A 22,019-nucleotide genomic window follows, 5' to 3' on the forward strand; every position below is an offset into this window, starting at 1 on the left:
TCTCTGTTATTGTTGCCACAGATTTGTTACCTCAAATATGCTATTAATAAGTAAGTAAAACTCAAAATAAACCATAGATACTTGAGAATGGATGGATTTGAAGACATAATCCAATCACCCTGCCACCTGTGTCTGTTTGGCATCCCTATGCAAAGGGGAGTTTCAGTTCATTACAGAAAAGCAATAGAGATTGCACATGGTTTTCATTCTATCTGATCTGATTTCCCCAGTTAGCTAATGGGAAAGTGAAGGAATCTCACACAACAGTCATTTAGGTCTATGCTTGAATCAATATTCCTTTGTTTTATATCTGATTTAGGAGTGCAATATTTGGTGGTAGGATGATGTCCACCATAGTAGAAAGTCTCAGTAATATCATTTTATGGAGTATTCTCCTGTTGGGCTGGTGGTCCTTCTAGAGCTGCACTGAGGATGCTGGTCATTATCAGATGAGTCTCTCCAGGGGCGGTGGTTGAACAATGTTCCACATCTCTACTCTTGATCCTTCTTTCTCCTGTCTGCTGGGGCTGTAGGTTCCTTGGTTTGATCTCAAGCTAGCCACAGCAATGAATATGCAAAGACCAGCACACACAGCGAAAAAGAGTGCCAGAACCACAGATGCCACAACAGTAAAAACTCCTGGAGGCATGAAATCTGACAACTGGAGGAGAAACACAAACAGTTAAAAGTAAAATCACCTTTTATTCTTGATGCTGAACATTTAGATTCCTGCCTAAGCCAAGTTATGATGGGGTCTTTTAAAAGTGTACTGTGTTCAAGCTGTGGTAGTAGTAAATGAGCTTTAAAGCATGGCTCCTAACTGTCCCTGATTTCTTGAGATTGTCCCTGACTTGGAACAAAGTCTCTCCATTATTTTGATCTGATCTATATAGTTGCATTGAAAATGCAGTTTTTTATCTTTTAAAAAGTGTTTCCCAGTGTTAAACCTTTCATCAAATATCTAAATTGTTGTATTTGTACATTTTGAAAGCCAATATAAAGGAATAGTAGTGGTAAAAAAAAAGAAGAACTGGTGGGTTTAACTAATCATTTTTTTGTATAATTCTCCTTTAAGGAGGCAAGGTCGGGGGGTGCCCTATGCCTACATACTTTTGCTAATAGGTGTCCCTTGTTCCCATCTCAAAAAGTTGGGAGGTATGTTTAAAGTGTATATAAACCCTAACAAAAATATTCTTATTTCCTCAATTTTGGTGTGTCAAAGGAAATTTGAAATCACAGCATTTTTTTTTTAACATCAGCATTGCAGTAACAATACAAACAATATTTATATTTTGCACACCAATGTAAGCTTACTTTAAAAGTCTCCTTTCATGTTGTGAGTTTTGCCTGCCTGTCAGTCAACTCAACTCGCTTCACAACTTCCTGGATTCCCTGCATGCTTTGCAGCTTCCCTTCTGCTGTTTACTCTCAATTTCTAAGAAAAAGAGAGCAGCGCTGTCCAGATATTGGTGCTATTGGAGTGCTTTAGTGAAATCCTCTTGTCAAATCTGTCATCAGCCAACCAAGCAGAGCTAGAGATCAATGTTGCCAAGATAAATGGGCAAATATTGTGCAGGATCCAGATGTTCAAAGATGGTAGAGACATAACATTTACAGCATGAGGTGGGGGAGCGATACCCCATCCAATTGATTGCTACCCCTAACTGTGGTCAGGCACCCATTGATGGATGCAAGTCTCCCAACATCTACAACTACCATCTTTGAACATCTGGATCCTGCAGAATTTTTGCCCATTTATCTTGGCAACATTGATCTCTAGCTCTTCTTGGCTGGCTGATGACAGATTTGACAAGAGGATTTCACTAAAGCACTCCAAGAATACCAATATCTGGACAGCGCTGCTATCTTTTTCTTGGTAACTTTCAGGATTGTTTACAGCATTCTATTTGCATCAGCACCAATTTGGTCTGGGACTTTTTACAGTACAGCTACCACAATGATAGCGCTGGAACTTTTGTTACAATTTCTCAATTTCTAAGGACTACATATCCCATGGTACAGTGCTGCCTGCAAGCAGTGATTCCTGTACTGACTCCGCCTCCTAAAACTCCTCCTCCCAGCACCTCTCTAGTTCAGAAGGCAGACTCTGTGAATTCTGTGACACAGCAATGCCTACTCACATGGCATAGTAAATAATTGTCACAGGATTCAAGGAATTCAATGTGTGAGATTCTTCACAAAGTAAGTTTACAAACTTCAAGATCATTCAGATTAGTTTGAGTAGACCTAGATAGAGTTAAATTCAATGTAAAAATAAATATATGATTTTGTATTTTGACCATAGATGCACTTAACTACATCAATAAATAGTTTCTTAAATCAGTTTGACAAATGCAAAACTGCTTTTTATTTTACAAATTGTCCTGTGTGCACTTTATGTGTGCTCTCAGTGAACCCGATTAGCCCTCCCATTTCTTAAACCCGTTTATGCCCTCCTCATCTTCCTATTCTTATTTTGGGACTTTTTTGTCGGGGAGGGGGGGAGGGGGGTGGGGGCACCTGGTGTTGACAGGTACCGTCTCCCACTTTTGGCCAGATGGCCTAGGCGATGCCACTAGAAGTTCTCCCCCCACCACCCTCCAACCTTCTGGGACACATCATAGGTCCCAGGAGCCTGCGAGACCATTTACAAAGTGCAGCAGGGCTCATACATGTGCAGTGGTAAGCCAGCTGTGAAGCCATGAGGAGTCACAGCTGGCTTCCCACACTAAACCTGCTGACACCAGGACCCCAAGACCGACAAAGAACCGGTGAATCCCTACACATTCACTATTTAACCACTTTAAGACCGGAAGATTTTGCTGCTCAATGACCAGGCCACTTTTTTCAACTTGGCACTGTGCGAATTTAACTGACAATTGCGCTGTCATGCAATGCTGTACCCAAACAAAATTTACGTCCTTTTTTTCCCCACAAACAGAGCTTTCTTTTGCTGGTATTTGATCACCTCTGTGCTTTTTATTTTTTGCGATATGAATAAGAAAATAGCAAACATTTTGCGAAAAATTGACATTTTCTACTTTGACTGTTAAAAAATATCCAATGTATTAAATTTTTGTCATATATTTAGGCCAAAATGTATTTAGCTACATGTCTTTGACAAAAAAATTCTCAATGAGTGTATTTTTATCCACTTTAGGACCGGAAGATTTTACCCCGTTCCTGACCAAGCCATATTTTGCGATTCGGCACTGCGTTACTTTAACGGACAATTGCACAGTTGTGCGACGCTGTACCCAAATGAAATTTATGTCATTTTTTTCCCCCCGTAAATAGAGCTTTATTTTGGTTGTATTTGATCACCTGTGCATTTTTTTATTTTTGCGCTATAAACAAAAAAAATTTTGAGAAAAAAAAACAATATTTTTCCCATTCTGCTATATAACATTCCCAAAAAAAAAATTTAAAAATCAAAATTTTTTAACATTTTAGGCCAATTTTTTTTCTGCTACATATTTGCAATAAGTGCATTTTGATTGGTTTGCGCAAAAGTTATCGCGTTTACTAACTACGGGAAAGATTTGTAATTTTTATTGTTTATTTTTTTTTTTACTAGTAATGGCATCGATCTGCAATTTTTTGCGGGACTGCGACATTGCGGCGGACAGATCAGACCCCTAACTGACATTTTTGACACTTTTGGGGGGACCAGTGACATTACTACAGTAATCAGGGCTAAAAATATGCACTGTTACTGTAATAATGACACTGGCAGGGAAGGGGTTAACACTGTTGGTGATCAAGGGGTTAAATGTATGCCTCATGCTTACTGAGGTGTGTGGGGGGAGGGGGGTTTTGTGACACACACAGAGATCGCAGGTTCAGCTATGCTGAATTCTGTGATCTCCTCCTGTCTGTCACAGAGAAGATCCGCCTGCTTTGTTTACACAAGTGGGCGGATCTTCTCACACTTTCCCCGATGATCGGGGAAGGGAGGCGGCGATCGCTGCCTCTCCTCCTCCGGCCCGACTCCCGCTGTGTCTAAACAGATAACTAGGAGTCCAGCGAAGTAGGTGTACGTCGCTGGACCCAGGGGAGCCGACCTGCCGCAGTAATATTACTGTGAGCGGTCGGCAAGTGGTTAAAGTAGTTGTAAACCTCAGACATGAGCTATGAACAAAGCATATCCCTCTATAATGTGTACTATAGTGTGTCTCAATTAAGAGCACTAAGTGTAATTTCTGTCTGATGCTTCAGTCCTCTGCTACAAACAAAAAAATTCCCAGCACACTTACCAGCTAGCGTGCAAAAAATACAAATTGGCCCTGTCTAAAAATTTATGTTAAAAACAAAGGGTTTTGTTTGCACACATTTTCAAATATATGCGTAAGCCGCAGTGCCTGTGTTTTACAGGCTGGCTGGTAAGTGTGCTGGAAAGTCTTTTGTTTGTTTGTGATGTGCATGGCCCTTCTATGTGCACCTTGCTGCAAAGGCCAGTTATAGTTTGGGGTAGTTGCCACTTTTGTATTTGTTCCTCTGCTATCAGCATGAATCATTTCTTACAAGTTTTACTGACACCAAAAGAAAAATGGTGACAGAGGAGGGACCTCCAGTTGATTGAGAAACAAACAGAGGGCGCACCAGTCTAGTGCATGAACTCAATTGGCTCTGAAGAAGAGGCGATACCTTGAAATGCGTCAGCCAGTCTTACTGTGGGACGATACATCTAGAACGTGTTACCATGTATGTATAGCTGCCTATGATTTGATATGTTGTTTTAAAGCACATGCTTGTGAGTATCTTCCTTTTATCCAATAAAGTAACTCATTGAGTATAATGCACTAGGCCGGTGCATCCTCTGTTTGTTTCTCAATTTCATTGCATTCAGACACCCCCAGTCTTGTTAGGGCAGCAAGGTGGCATTTACCCGGGTCTGTCAGTACAAGAGCCTGTTGTGGAAATTTTGATAGACATTTTATTTAGTTTAAATAGTCATAATGTCTCCCAGTGTCAAGTTTTACTGATAATCGCTATTTACAGTGATTGTCGCTTTAACTGTCATTGTAGGAAAGACTTGCTGGTGAAAATCTTCCAATGGATGAGATGGCACAATACTTGTAGCAAAGAGAGTCCATCGCATAGGTCTATGTCTGCGGTTCAGGGCCCTGCGCTGCTGAGATATGTCTGTGATATGGAAAACTCATATTTTACCAAGATTAATAGATGGCTCCTTATAGTCGCATTCAAACGGTGTGACTGGGGGGGGGGGGGGGGCTGCTGCTATTATCTTATGCAGATAAAACCTCATCAACTGGAACAAATAGAATGGTCACTATCAAAATGGTTTATATATATGATTCATGTTTGATGAAGACCCACCAACAAGTAATGGAGTACATGTTTATGGATTGACATGAATGAACAATGAAAAGCCATGTGCTTTCTGGCAGTTGAGCCTTTTGTTTATTCGTGTCCATCTATGGGCATGTACTCCACAGCTTCTATTGTGCTTTTTGAATGTATACGTATCTGTGATTGGTGGCCATGACGCCACTCCCTGTAACTCCCTTTCTGTAAATAAAACAAGCCTGCCCTGAGAGAGACAGAACACAGAAGAAGGCACACATACACACACACACATACACACACACACACACACACACACACACACTCACACACACACACAAGCTCACACAGCAGCTAAAAGACACATAAACTCTCACACACAAACACTTGCTCTTACACACACACACACACACATACATATCCAATGGAGAGATACCTGGCAGATGGCATCAAAATGACCCAGCGCGTCTGTTCCTTTCTTTATCGCCGAATGCTTGGTAAATCCTTATGCAAAAGAGCAGTGCATTTGTACTTTTCAGTACAAGCCCTATTTAATTTCCACGACAAGCCTAGAATGTGTGAAAGATTGTTGTGTTGTGTGAAAAGATGGTGTGTCTCTTCCCTCCAATCGACTCTCAGAGCTCTCCTCACTGTGCCCTGCAGAGTGTGCATTAACTTCAGCTCTTTGTCTCCTTTATCTGACAGCCCTGGCAAGTTTTATAAATTCTGGACTTTGAATGGATGAGATTAGAAGACTGCAGATAAACAGGTACACATTGTGTAGGAGGATTTGGTTCATCTCTGTGTATCACCTAAGGCCAGTCACTTCACTGGGTATATGTAAGGGTTTACAACTGCTTTAATGTCACTGTAATCTTTTTTTCCATGAAATTATTTCTTACTGTGTATTTCATTCGTCTGATAACATTTCTGGTGACTCCAGAACTTCTCCCTTTCCCCTAATCCTGTTTGGAAAGAGCAGTGCACATTAGTTATGGTCATGTACACTGCTCTAGCACATTACAAGTCCTATAGTCCATAGTCCATAGTCCCTAGCCCCTAGCCTATCTCAAGAATGACTTGAAGTCAGATCCAAACAACCAAAAAAGTAATCTGGATGAGACTTGGAGCAACTTAGGGTACTTTTTTGAGTTAAGAATACATACTTCAATAGACACAATTCAGTCTACAATAATGCTATGTGTTACCAACAACAGGACGTAAAAGATAAGGGTATTTTCACTGGATCAAAAGGTTTTTCTCTGAACTTGCAGGGTCTTTAAAGTAAAATTAAACCTACCCACTTAACTGTTTCCCAAGACAGTTTCATTCAAGGCATGTTTTGAGTTACTGGTGTGCTGTTATTAGTTCTTAACTGAACTGTCAAGTCATCAGATGACTGGTGTCAGAGATGGACATGTATGCAGTACTAGGGCAAATGCAGATCAGAGGCCAGGATGGTAGCTTCTTTGGCTGTAAAGCATAGGAGGGTTTAGTTTCACTTAAAGGCCAAATTTAAACTTGCAAATTGAGACTTTAGCGATGTGGGATACCCAGCAATTGTTCCCGGCACTTAGCTATGGACAGCATCCCCATTGAGAGACTGACAGCTAATCGCAGCCACTCGCATGTGATCGCTCAATTTTGAATGTCCATAGCTTGCCCACTGGTCATTTAGTCTCAGGCTACAAACATTTTCATTGAAAAGAGCAGGTTGAATGGGAAGGAAGAGCATAGTTAACCCACCAGTGCTTATCTTTACTACGTTCCTAAAAACACTGATCAGCCAAAGCAGCTGTCTGCAGTTCACATGCACACATCGACTTTCTAAAAGTTGATTCTTGCACAGGGCTAAGTGTGCCCCCCTGTTTCCCCCATTCCCACCCCCATATTTGAAATGAGGGTTTCTTCTACTTTGATCCTTAGCTGGCAATTGGGGAGCAGGGCACTGCTGTAGGTGACTCTAGATTCTGTGTGTTGTTCACAAAGCACTTTGACCCTTGGGGAAGTGGGACAGGAGCTTAAAAGTAGTATCCCAGTGTGCCTCGTACTTAGGCAATAATGTGCTTTTCTCTAGGCTCAAGTAGCAGATTGGTAAGGCAGAGTAGTGCAGGGAAGATAAACACAGGCACCTTATAGTGCTCACTGTGTCATACAGTATGCTTTTTCTTTCAAGGTTCTTTCGGCTTTTCTTTAGTATATCTAAAACCAAAATGTGTTTTTTACATTTTGCATAGAGCAAAAAAGATTGAAATCTCTAATAGGAGTTATAACAATTCCATTCTATATCAAAAACTATTTAAAAATATTTTTTACTTGAAATCTGGATTGTTATTATTATAAAGCATCAACTTTGTTACATCTTCCATTGTAGTTTTAATAGACTCCCTACATACGGTACAGTATTCAGGCACTGTATCATTGACTTTCACTTCTGTAATGTTGCCATCAGTTGTTATCTTGTATTCTAACACTAGAGGTCAGAAATGAGCAGTTTATATTTTCCACTATGCAAGAAAGTGAGAATATAAAAGTAGAATAATGTACATCTTTAAAGTGTAGGCATTTTTTTATGGTAAATCCATGCATGCCAAGTAGTGTGTAAGCACAACACTAACAAGCTTTTATTACCTGTCACAGAGATCACAGTACTAACCCGAACAATGCCTTCATCTGCTTTCCTTATTGGAAGAATGCAGACTCACCTTTGTTCAGCTACTCTTCAGGATCAGGACCAGCGTAGACTGAGATGTTATCTCAGAAACTATCATTTGAATCCTGGTCCCCATGCATTTCCTGGCAGTGTTTAGAAACATCTTACACAAACCAGCCTCTTGCTGAATACTATGATTCTCAGTCTGGTCACTTGGGTACAGGAGAATAGAGACATGCTTCCTCCTGCCTGCAGCAGACTGACATACTCCTAACCTGGGCAAAGTCATCTGGTTGATGATTAGGTACCACTTTCTAATGTGTATAAATGGCACCAATTTTTTTTTTTTTTTTTGGCATGGAGTAGGAAAGAGTAAAAACCTCAAAGTTTATTCTGTAAGTGTCTTGTTTAGGAGATTTCCCTTCACTTTCTGTCCCAGAGATGCAACAAGAAGTGAAAGATAATCTCTACAAATTCAGGAAAATGATTTCCCTAAAAAACTGTCACCAGAACACATGTCTCCTTTTCAAAGACATACTGCCACCACTTGTTCTGGTGACTAACACCATTTTTGGGTTCCCATTACTTATGTCAATGATCACTAGGACAAATACAAACGGTGAAACAAGCTTGCAGGGACAAGAACAGCAATAAAAACTTGCCAAGGACTCTGTTCCTACCCCAGAATTGAAAATGTTTTGGCTATGTTTAACCCTTTAATATAAATATACACTGTTGCTGTATATAGTAATGTGTCAGAAGTTAATTCTTGCAGACTGAAAGGTCCGCTCCTTTTGTAATTACTTTTAATTTATTTGAACCTAAATTTCTTATTTGCATATGCATGATATCCATTATGTAGGTTAGTCTGTAAATTAAAAACAAATGGCTCCATGCAGCACCCTAAGGTTAGCCAGGGAACCTAGTTGACCAAACTCCTACTGCTGTTAGCAGTTAAAGTGTATGTAAAATCTAACAATAAATGCTTTTTATTTTTTGCCTTTTTGTTTGTTAAATATTATATATTGAAAGAATTCTTTTTTTTTTTTTTAGAACTGTTCGATAAAAAGAAAAAAGTCTATAATCCTGCAAGAAATTCAGTGAGTTCATAATTCAATGTATAACACAGTGTCTGTGCTACATACGAGCTCTAACAAGGGTTCCATTTATTTCATCATAGAAGTTCAATAATCATCATTTAATGCATTTCAAAGCTATAACATTTCTCCTTCATCAGGAGGAATGGTAAAGCCTTCAAGTGCTGGTTTGAGTGATGGACTCTTACACAACCAGCTGTTGAAAAATACTTTTGATAGAGCAAAGCAGCAAGTCCTCTCCTAAATTTGAATCAACTTTCATTAACCCATAGAAGTCCAATTCCCTAGTCAAGCCAACACTTGAAGCTCCCAAGAAGGTGGGACAAAATACTAGTAGATAGCTTGTTATCTTTGTATTTCCATTATGACATAAATACTCTTGGATTCTTAAACCTTTAAAGGGGCACTCTTGTTTTCACTACACAAATGTAAGCATGGCATATACTTCATAAGAATTATGTGTCCAATTCTCTTTACTGTCTAAAAGGTACATCTGACTGTTTCTATGGGTTGTTGCTTTCTGCATTTTATCACTGCTATTTGCAATGTACTGCCTTTAAACATATACCCTATTTGTAAGGACTGAGAAAGCCAGGACCTTGCATTCACTATATCTGGTCTCCCACAGTACACAGAACATGGAAATGCAATTATATTAGTAAATATAAACTGCTAAATACATTTTCTAAACAGCAGTATATAGCAGTCTTGTTACTTCCATCAGTGTCTGGCTGAGCACTGGTTAAAGCTTGCAAGAGGAGTTTTTATTCTCCACCGACTGTCCTTTGAGGCTGCATGACCCTTGACCCTCTGTCTGGACAGTGCTGATTGGCCCTGTGCTGATCACATGCACCCTCCCAAAAAAACCCCCCAAAAACTCTATAGCAATACACACCAAACTGAGCATGTGCAGAGTGCTTCCAGGGCTCTGTTCTGTCAGCAGATGGATTGGGGACAGTAAAAGAAGGGGGAGGGGGCTTAGAGAAGACAATATCAAACAGCCTTTTTATACAATGTGAAGGATTAATCCCCTAGAGTCTACAGTGAGTATAACAAGCATGCTTTCTGCATATACAGATGATTTACTGTTACTGTTTAGTGGGTTTAGTAACACTTTAACAACAATACTGGTAGTGAGGATGAGGACAATGATGATGATGACAGTGGTAAAGGCGAATAGAGAAAACACCAGTTATTATGATGATGATGGTAATATTAGAAAGAACAAGGACCAACAAACATTCAAGATGAAAATGTATACATTTTAATGAAGACAGAAATACATAAAACACAAATACAATACAAGATAATACAAGTACAAAATGAAAAGAGATTAGTATGAACAGCAGTGTACTACAGTAATAATGGAAACTTTACATGGTAGTCTGTTTGAGTTATTAAAAATCAGGGTTTTGGGTTGGATTCCCTGCCCCGCAGCTGCATGTATACAAAGGGACAAAGGGGCGAGGATGCTCATGACATTTATGACCTAATTTGGCCAAATGAGAGATAATCTCTCCAATGAGAGCTTAAATCCCCTCCTGGTCTGTTACCAACACAGGTGTCCCCATTGGAAGATTTCTCCTCTTCTCCTGTTCTAGTGACGGCTGTTACATTTTGAAATTCCCATCCCATTCTGTCCCAATAACAATAGTCACCAAGACAGATACAGCTGCAAAATCTCCCAAGTGCAGACCAGATGACAGCAGTTCCAACCCTTCCCCATTCTATCCAAAAACAAAATAAAAAGGTTTTAGCTGTAGCTGTGTGCTGTGATGTCAGATAGCATGTCACCCACAGTTTCCTCCGCCTACCCCTATACCACTACTCTTTCCTGTAATGATGTGACAGGATGAACCACAGTGTGCAACAGTGAACAAACCGACACATCCAGAAGTGTCAGATAGCAAAGGCTGCCACCTGCTGGAGATTTAAGAATTCCTCCACTTCTTTTATAAGATTATTCTCCTGTAACACTAGCGACGGGGCCACTGCAATAATATGCTTGAAAAGTTCCTAAAGTTCTTCTGGTCACAGAGAAGAATGCTGTGATCTGTTTATCTACATGGTCCACTGCACTGCATCAAGACTATTGTTATGTATTACAGTCTGCATTTAGCATTCAGGTAAATGCAAGCTATAGACACAAGGATATGTGTATCTAACATTGTATTTAACCTATTATGGCACAGAACAGAAAGTTACATCTGCAGCGATGCATCAATACCGCTCATGTACAAGGGATGTCATAGAGCAAGTATTCATAGAATTTGTATGCGACCTTCTGCAATGTATTTACGCACCTAGGTACAGGTAATGCAGATACAATTAAATATCCCAAGAAAGCTATTGCACATAAATGATTCTGTACCTATCTCTGATGTATATAAACATATGTACAGGATGCCTTTTTTTGTTCTCCCTAAAAGTGGATTGTTGCAATCCTTAGTTCACATTTACAAAAAAAAACTGCCTCTACAGGTAAGGGATGTTTGTAGACTAAAACAAACTGTGCAGCTCTGACTAAAGATGAATAATTCCCTTGCTATAGGTGTAGGCCATTTACATACCTGATGCCGTAGCTCTGAGCTCAGTGCTTGAATGCTCACTCCTGTGATGGTGGAGGTGAGCTGTGATGACTAGGCCTCACTTAGTAAAGTCCTGAGAGTATTCCAGTCAAGCTTCATAAGGTATGTAAATGGCCTACACCTATAGCGAAGGCATTATTCAACTTTAGTCAGAGCTGCACAGTTTGTTTTTATCTACAGATGCCCCTTATCTGCATAGGTAGTTTTATGGTAAAGGTGAACTATCCCTTTAAGTGAAACCTAGAGGTAGCCATTGCTGTCTTCTCCATCTGAAAATGCTGGTTCTAGTTCATGCAGACCTAGTATGCCAAGTTCTTTTAGAGTCTCTGAATTAGAACAAGCAGGCAGATTAGGAGTTCTGATTTCAGTCTCACTTATTTGTGGCTTTCTGGTTCCAGGTCAGTGGCTTAGAATGTGTTGAAGCCAGAAATTTAGCATTATATCCAGGAAACTGGTATATTTTCAGCAATATCAGCCTCTGGGTTTCTTTTAGCACAGGTTTAATGGCATGTCTAGATGGCTTTATTACACTGTGCACTTATAATGGGAGGTCAGTATAATAATCTGCTGGTACTAGGCACATTGGTTGCTGCCTGCAGCAAAGCAGACAGTACACATATGGGTTATGTCCAACGTATGGGGAGCAGTAGCTCATAAACCCTCTGTACTACTTATTCTGAAAGCATTCCAATAGAAACGTACCTGTTGACTGAATGAGTTTTTTTTTATTTAAAGCAGAAGTAAACCCAACGATTTAACAGCTTAAAAAAACAGTTACATTCCCGGCATGTTACGGGAATGCTAACTGTCACATTAGTTGTGCTCCCACCATCCAATATCTGGTGTCATAATTCATCACATGTGCAACATCATGGCAGTTGAAGATTAAACAGAGACCAAGATGGCAGCTTCCTTGGCTGAAAACGAAAGGAGGGTTTACTTCCACTCAAAGCGGTGTTCCAGCCTCCCCCTGCAAAAAACTTAAAGTCAGCAGCTACACAAACTGTAGCTGCTGACTTTAAATATTAAGTCACTTACCTGTTCTGGAGTCCAGCGATGCCGGCACCGCAGCCAATGTTTCCATCAGCTGTTGGGTGCTGCCGCCGCCATTGCCGGTGAGGGAATCCGGCAGTGAAGCCTTACGGCTTCACGGGCAGGTCCCCAATGCGCATGCGCGGAGTGCGCTGCGCATTCGGATTGGCTCGGCAGCGGGGGAAGGAGGAGGGGGCCAAACTTCCGAGGGACAGCGCCGCGGCGCCATCTCCCGGAAGTGGGGAAGGGTACCTGTCAAAAACAGGTACCCATTCCCCCCTGAAAGGTACCGGAGGGGGGCAGAAAGCAAATGAGTGGAAGTTCCACTTTTGGGTGGAACTCCGCTTTAAGGCTTCTTTCACACATGCAGACCATTCATTTCATCAGTTAAGTTACGTCAAATTGGATTAAATATTCATCTGTTTTTCATCAGTGCTCATCAGTTTTTCATCAGTTTTTCATCGTTTTTTTTACATCTACTACCAATGCAAAAATGGATGAAAAATGGACAATTTGCCAGTTTACATCCGTTTTTCGTCTGATCCATTTTTTTTTTAACGGAAGAAAAAAAAAAGCTTTGCTCAGTTTAAAAAAATGGATGATGATGGATGAGGATATAAACTGATGTAAATGGAAGATTACCCATTTCATCTGTCGATGAATGCATGAAAAATGGACAAAACGGACAGCATGTGTGAAAGGGGCCTTAAACAAAACATTAACTGCTCATGCCACCCATAGCAACCAAACTGCCAGAGGAACCAAAAGCATTCTGTCTGATATTTTTCCTGAGAATACTAGAAAAAAGATGGCTGCTTAGTGCAACAAAGATGTCCCATTATAGACAAAATAAAATAAAAACAAAAGACCACGCTCACAACACCCCTAAAATGAAGGGGCTAAAGCAGCTAGCCTAGTGTTTGGGTATCACAAACAAACAAAATGTGCTAATAAAGGCAGCGCTACACACAAACAGTCCCATTGCCTGGTTGTTTAGAATGGGAAAGGGCTTGTGTAGGTCCTGGCTAGGGACGGGCTATTAATCATCTTCATCATACTCCTGATCCCCCCACTCTACTGCTGGCTCATCATCCATATGCAGTACCAGGTAAGAAAGCAGTTGGAAAAGGTTTTGCCACAGTAGCATGGACACGTAGAATGACAGGTCGCTTACATCGATCTCGCAGAGTTTCCCAGCATAATTCAAGTCACAGATGCAGTGGAATTCATTGGGCAGGTTCTGACACATTCCTCCATTGAGACAAGGATTCGACGCACATTCATCATAGTCAACCTCACACCTGTAAATCCACAAGAAACAGTCAAAAAAGGTTCTGTTTGGGACAAATCTGATTTTAACTCGTGAATTCTACAAAAGTCAATAATCGGCACTTATTTACTGCTGCTTAATGCAACCCATTGACGTGAATGGGGCCATGCTGCCACCACTTGTCATGCATGCGGCTGCAGCTTTTTTTCTGCACAATTTACAAGGTTACAACAGGAGGTGAGGAGGCAACCTATCACCTTCTCACCACCTGTCAAACACCACTGCTAACCATTTATCAGAGGAGTGGCAAGGGCTGCTGGGCGTAGCCTTACTGTTGGAGAGTTCTCCTTACTTCCTGTCTGGTTATCATAACAGGAAGAGAAGGAAATCTCTCTTGCTGACCTATTTCATTCAAAACTAGAAAACGCCATTTTTTTTTTTACGTACTGTATGCTGGATTTCTACTCTGTGCACTTGCAGTGAAAGAGTGGTTGCCGTTCTTATGGGGTAAATAAATTGATCTTTTAAACTTTTTTTGGGCTGTCTGTGTCTAGATGTGGAGATTTCCCCTCCTAACAGGAAGTAAATAATTTTTCAAATTAAACTTTTTATTAAAGTGTTACTAAATCCACAACAGTAAAATCAGTCTGTATATGCAGTAAAGCATGCTTGTTATACTCAATGTAGAACCTAAGGAGTTAATCCTTTGCATTGTGTATAAAGGCTGTTTTATCATGTCTCGCTGATCCTCCTCTTCTTTCACTGTCTCCAACAAATTACCTGAAATTTATAGAGCCAGGGGACAGGCTGCACATGCTCAGTTTGGTGTGTATTGCTAGAAAGTTTATTTTTTCTTGGGAGAGTGCATGTGATCAGCACAGGGCCAATCAGCACTGTCCAGACAGAGGATCAGGGGAGAATGAAAACTCCTGCTACAAGCCTTTACTAGGAAATGATACAAGTCACAAGGCTGCTATATACTGCTGATGAGAAAAGGTATTTATCAGTTTATATTTACTAAAATAATTGCATTTCTATGGTCTGTGTACCATGGGAGACCAGATATAGTGAATGCAGGTTCTGGGTTTAGTAACACTTTAAGGGTGTAAACATACAGATTAATAAAAACAAGTGTGATAGGCCAATAGGACAATATTAAAAAACGTTAATACAGTATCCCGTGACAATGGATACAAGTATCAACAAATATGACAAAATATCACTCAAGCGTGTATTATATAACAAATATAGAATCTCAATAACACATATAAAAAGGTATATTAATTATCATTTCTTACTACATATTAATGCATGAATACTGTGTACCAATAAAAAAAAAAGAGAGAGATAAATAAGTAAATAAAAAAAATAAAATAAAATGGGATATATTGGATATATATATGAAATTATAATGGAAAAGGAAAAAATAATATGTGCAGGAGGGTGATTGGAAAAAGCAAATGAAGTACAACCTATATTTGAATATTGAAAAAAGAGACATAACATTGAAAAGAGAGAGGAAAAAGAAAAAAGAAAAAAAATGAGAAGGTTGGTGGAGTAAGAGAAGAAGTATTGTTAGGAACGTGTGTAAAGCAGGGAAAGAACTAAAAAGTAAAAAAGGACAACATTTTAGATAAAGTTGAAAATTCCTTCCATGCGTTTCATTGTTAGTAAAAAGAAGCAAAATTATCTTTGGCCATGGCAATTAATTCCTCCATTCTCATGAGATGGTTCAGTTCAGTGGCAATTCTTACTGGAAAGTTCCCCCATTGAATGTTTTAATCTCACCTCCTTTTTCATGGACAACTGTAAATTTTTGGATTGCCTAAGACTTTTAGTGCCAGTGACAATGGTCAGCCGGATTAGTGGAAAGGGTGAATCTCCCCAGCGAGGACATCAATTTCAGTTGTGTTAGGCAGAAGTCATGCAATAATATGTAAGGCTAGGTTCACACTAGGGCGGTTTCCTTGTGGCCGCAGGGCCGCACGGGCACAGCAGCTGCTCCCAATTTGACATCTGGGTGGGGGCAAGTGCATGTCCCCAAATTCATACAGTCTGCATTCAGGGCCATGCACCCACACAAATGTCAAAATTGAAGCAATGGCTGTGTCTGTTCAGCCGCACCGTCCCAATTGACATCGATGGGACTGCCTGCATAAGGAACATCTGAGCATCCCTGTGCAAGTAAATACAGCTGTCCATGGGCGTACGCTTTAGTAGGCCCTGTGTGGACAAGGCCTTACACCTCACACAAGCACAGAGGGGTTTCAACATAGTAATTTCTTTGGAACACAGAAAATACAAAAATCAGACAAAAAATTACTTCATATTTGCAGATTATATTGTTGGGACATTATGTGGACACACAGAAAATCCCACAGCGTAAAAGGAGGTACAAAATAAATGTATGCAGCAGCTCACCCAAAGGCTCTGATCCTTCAAAGAGCAGCCACAAATATATAAAAAAAAATTAGAATGCGCTTGTATTAATTAAAAAAAAAAAAATGTTAGCATCATTCAACTAAAGTATAAAAATAATAACTGCCAAAATGCCATAAAACATGCTAAAAAAAATGATATGCGCCGTTAACATAGACTATTGCAACCGAGGCTGCAAGTGGAGTCAGCAGGATGGGGGAAGGAATGGGCTTAGTATCCGCTAGAATTCTGGCCGTTGAGGCTCCAATGGATAACCATGCTAGCAGCAGGCAACAAGAAGAGTCTCCCCTACCCAGGTAAGAGAAGATACAGAAATAGTCTATCCAACAAATTGCATCATGGGTGTATGGAACTTTCCCAGGACCAAATATAACTCAAAAACTGAAAATATATATTTGAAAAAATCAGTTTATTACAAATAAATAATAAACTGTTTTTATATTTATTTTATGTTTGTCAGGGTTATTTGGGGAGGTTAAATTTAATAAGAAGAAAATGAAATGTTATATTTTGTTCTGTATAGAATTATGAAGCAATGACATCCATTTTTGTCAGGTTACTAAAAGGTTAAATATCCTTTAACAGAAAAGTGCCTGTTCAGGAAATTCTTAAACAGGTTTAACCCAGACATGCTGTGTTGACCTAAGGTAATAAATAAATAGTCTGTTGACTTTCTTTAGACAAAGACTAGCTGACAATATAGCAAGGTAATCTTGTTTGTGTGGGATCATAAAACAAGTCAGTATTTTCTATGCTTAAACCCATTTAAAAATAGGATTTACAGATACGTTATATCTTATATGTAAAGGAATATTAACAATGAAATATATATATATAACTAGCATACATAGATATGTAGAAAATTGTTATATATTATAATTGTTTCATATTTTGCTAAATTCTAACTTTACTGATTTTGATGACTCATCACTGCATGTTTAGTAAGGCTTCAGTAAATAAGCTCTTGTAAGTTGTAGAAAGCATCATAAAATTTTGTTTGACCTTGCTAGAGTCTAGGAGCGCTGAATTGTAAGCTCTTTGTCAATATAAGGTGCAAAGTTTATTTGAAGATAAATAATGCTGCTATATTGCTATGTACTGAACCTAAAGAGCAATGCAATACTGCCATCACTGGTCACTGAATGCTACTACGGTAATTGAAGTCTTGGGTTAAAAAGTAAAATCCAATATATTTTAAATAAGATATATTAAATATTAAGATGGTGTTACAAGATTAATTCTTTATTCAGATACCTGGTGGATATTAAATGGACATGTAATAGATGAGAGCATGGATACTTTTTATGTTATTTTATGATACTCTTAAATATGGAGCTATCATCATTTAATTTTAATATTCTGGTTGACCAAGAGGTGTCACCCTATGACATCACCAGTTAATGAATAAGATGTTCCAACCAATGGGGATCATGTTACTCCCTCTGGGTTTAACTTATGGTAATTGTTCTATACCATATAAAAAGGCAATCCCAGATGAGAGAGACACACATGACACTTGCCCAATATACATCACACATACAACATACACACTACTACAGCTATGCATAGACTCATCTACACAGACTCCATTTTGATCCATCATGTATCTGAACCTTTGAGGGACACCAAACAAAACTCCTCCCTAATTGGCCACCATCTTGGAAATGCAGCCATCTTAAAGACTCTGGTAACTACCATTCTAAGCTAGCAGCCATATTAAATATGGTAAATATGCCTTGCTAATTATTTGATTATTATTCAATATTGTTTATGTACTGCCTTTAAATGTTTTACATTGCATATTTAACAGTAACGAGAGTACAATCCCAGCCGTATAAACCATATGTATATTTTTCTCTAAAGAGATGATTTTTGTTTTTATAACATTTTTATTAAATATCAGATTTAGCGCATACTGGCGTATTAGTCTCACGTTTTGCATAGACTATTCTCGCTTCATCTGCAGTGGAGTGACAATTGTGGTCTGATTATATAGAACATTTAAATATGGTTTCTACTATACCTGGAGAAAACATAATCTTGCTTTATTTTCACTTTCATTATTGAGCTACCAATCACATTGCATTTATTGTTTGAAGTTCATATTTTTGTGAAGTTATCTTTTTGTGTCATCTCAAGTTTGATCAGTTATCGTGATAACATGTCTCGTGAATAAATATTCTTATATATATTCCATACTGTAGACTGTTTTCACTAAGATTGGTATATGCTTTTAAAAAGAAATTAATCAATAAAAAGAATTTGCTACATATTGATTTATGGACATATGTGAAGATTCTCCTTCCTCATAGATCTTTGCTTATTATTAACCATAAATAGACACTGTTATATTCAGAGCAGTATAAACATTCTGACATAATGGAGGCACAGCGAGATATTATTAATTTATTATTAATTAATTCTGACATGTTTTTTAAATATATTTGACCCATAATACAATTTGTTGGATCCCCTACACATGTAACATCACCTCTGGCTGTAAACCTGAAGCATTTCAATTCAGACCACTGATCTTTTATAAGGAAAGCGGTGGTTATGAGCATAACTCCTTTTAAGCACCTAACCCTGGCTCGCCAAAATCCACTGAATAGACAAGCAAAGGAGTATTGTTGGATGAATAAAATCATATGTGTTAAGGATATAAAACCATATGCATTGTTTAATAAACCTCCTAAATACTAAAAAAATGATTTATTTAACTGTAAGCTAAAAAAATAAAAAATGATAATCACAAACATGCTAAAATTGCATAAAAGCTACAAGATAACAGCCAGAGTTCTCCTGCTCACTCAAGCAAAGAGCTTTATGTCAATATTCAGTCCCACTGGAGGTTTGGTGTTCAACTCAAAGATCTTTTCTGTATGGCACAGATCATTGTAATTAGTACATTTTATGGCATTTTGGCAATTTGCTTTATTTGAATGCTACTGTCATTTTTATTGCTTGGAATTATTGCATTCATGGCCTAACTTCGTTTTGATTTCTTTGAACAAATTTTTGGTTAAGTGTTAAGATAATGTTTTGATTTGTTCATGTGTTTTATCTGTTTACTTTTTATATCTTATGTATTTTGTTACACATGCAGCTACAGCAGCAATTGATTGAGTACACCTTTTTTCGGCAAAGGGTACCGCAAATTATTATATTTAAGCTTTAACCTGTGCAGTGCCACTCCACATGTCTCATATTTGAAAACAAACAGAAATTTCTGACACATGGATGTAAAGATTTCCTAAAGGCTGTGTGTACAGGGCAGCAAATGACACCATAAATCTACATGATCAGTGCACATAAACACAAGGTGCAGGTAGGAAGGATTATAATGCCTTAAAGCGGTAGTAAACACTGCTTGCTCACTTGTACCTACAGTTAAGCTTATAATAAATCTTACCTGTAGGTACAAGGAATATCTCCGAAACATGCACTGGTTAGGAGATATTTACTACTTCTACAGCTGGTGATGTCACCAGTGAATGCACACTGCGCTCTGAAGAGATGGCATACCATCCCTTCAGAGCACTGTGCCACGGCAGTAGCTGCCGTGCACAGGCGCAGGTGTGACGTCTGAAATTTTCACTATATTCACTCTCGTGCACTGTGAGATAAGTATCAAGGTGGTGTCAAACTCCTATCTTGACGTATTACTACATGTGGATAATGTGCTCCTCGCTGCCCTCAAAAGACTGGAGACGCCTGATATGACTGTAAATATAGGAAACAAAGAAGGCGCGTGGGACTAGCGCATTATCCTCAAAACATGTTTTAATAAATGGAATAAAACAGGGGCGAATATACTCACAAACCAATGCTTGCATCATAGTTTAGACATAACATCATCTGCTTAAGTTCATACACGTATTTTCACAATGCTCATAGACACATCTGCTAACGTATTTCGAGGTTACCCTTATATTCAGAGCCTTGTCTGGATGACTACTGGTATAGCTGAAGGACTTTATGGTCCAATTCAGTTCCTCTCAGCCTGGTGCTGACACTTTGCAGATCCTCCTCTCATGTCTGAGTCAGATGATGCAAGCATAGGTTTGTGAGTACATTCACCTCCGTTTTATACCATTTAATAAAGCCTGTTTTGAGGATAATGAGCTAGGCCCACGTACCTTCTTTGTTTCCTATACTTACATTTATAGCGAGTGTAACGTCATTGCAACAGCCATTTAAACAGCTGGAACTGCGAACCCAGAAGGAAGACCAGATGAGGAAGGAAGCCCTGTCAGCAGTGACAGCGCACTGCTAGAGGGCTTCATTTAAGGGTAAGTCTCTCATATTGTGCCAGTATGCATATTAGCACATTCTGATATTACCTTTCAGGGGGAAAAATTTAAATTTTTGAGGGAGAAAGCTTACTACCGCTTTAAAGAAGTGTTAGAGTTCTAATCAGTGAGAAATAACAAACCTTTTATTGCTTTAAACACTTCCCGAGCCCGCTATAGCCAAAAGACGGCTAAATCGCGGTTGTCCAGTTCTAGGAGGGCATCCATAGATGTCCTCCCAGACCCTTGCCCCCTACACGCCTCCTGTGCTGCACATCCTTCGGACACAGCTGATCACAGATTGGGGTAAAGGGTCAATCACAGCGGCCCTTTACCATGGGATTAGCTGTGTCCAATCACAGCTGGTCAAATGCAAACAGACTTGCCGTTTATTGGCAGTCCTTACCTCCTACGCTGTGTCTGTGGAAGGAAAGGAGAGTCGTTAACTTAGCAAGCCTGTCAGAACATCATTTACACTGATAATCAGGGCACTGATCATCAGTGCAGCCCCATCAGCGCCTTTCAGTGTTGCCTCATCAGTGCCACCTATCCTTGCCACCTATTAGTGCAGCCTCATCAGTGCCCATCACTGCAGCCTCATCAGCACACATCAGTGAAGAAGAAAAATTACCTATTTGTAAAATTGTATAACATAAACTAAGAAAATCAATTTTTTTCTGCCTTTTTTCATTTGTTTAGTAAAAAAAAAAAAAAAAAACTGTGGTGATTAAATATGTCCAAAAGAAAGCTCTATCTTTCTAAAATAAATGATAAAAATGTAATATGGGTACAGTGTTGCATGACCACACAATTGTCATTCAAACTGCAATAGCACTAAAACCTGAAAACTGGCCTGGACAGGAAGAGGGTGAAAGTATCTGGTATTGAAGTGGTTACCTATCATAATCACTCATGCACATTACTAGTAGGGATGATCGAACTTTTGAAAAGTTCGGTTCGGCCAGAACATCCGAACTACCCGAAAGTTCGGCCCGGATTTCAGAACCCCATTGAAATCAATGGGACCCTTCGGTAATCAAAAAACACAATTTTTAAGCCCTAAAACCCAATAAATGCCCCTAAAAAGTCCCTAGGGTTCTGGGTCATGCCCCATTAACTATTAATCACACAAAAAAAATCTTAAAAATTGTCATTTTTGATAAAAAAGCCAATTATTGAAAAAAAAGAAAAAAAAAAAAGAGATTTTTTTATTTTGATTTAGTATCTGGGGGGTCTAAAAAGTGTACATGTGAAGTTTCAGCTCTGTAGCATGTCCAGAACCATGAAAAAAAAAAAGATAATTTTTCAGTAGAACAGGGATGTGGGACCCTCCTTTTACAC

At 39.1% G+C, this 22,019-nt stretch overlaps 1 protein-coding gene across 1 annotated transcript in view; it reads right to left on the reverse strand.

The window, feature by feature from the left end:
- Positions 1-445: 445 nt before the first annotated feature.
- CRB1 (crumbs cell polarity complex component 1) overlaps positions 446-22,019 on the reverse strand; it is a gene marked incomplete at its 3' end in the record, with an annotated part of 164,876 nt that continues 143,302 nt past the window's right edge. The window contains exons 11-12 of the mRNA XM_082265223.1: positions 13,852-13,978; positions 446-661 (exon numbers count right to left, since the gene is read on the reverse strand). Of these exons, the coding sequence (XP_082121349.1) occupies positions 446-661; positions 13,852-13,978 (343 nt within the window). The remainder of the gene's footprint in view (positions 662-13,851; positions 13,979-22,019) is intronic.

The sequence above is a fragment of the Pelophylax lessonae genome (genome assembly GCF_965119305.1).
Source record: "Pelophylax lessonae genome assembly, chromosome: 8".
Lineage (NCBI taxonomy): Eukaryota > Metazoa > Chordata > Amphibia > Anura > Ranidae > Pelophylax > Pelophylax lessonae.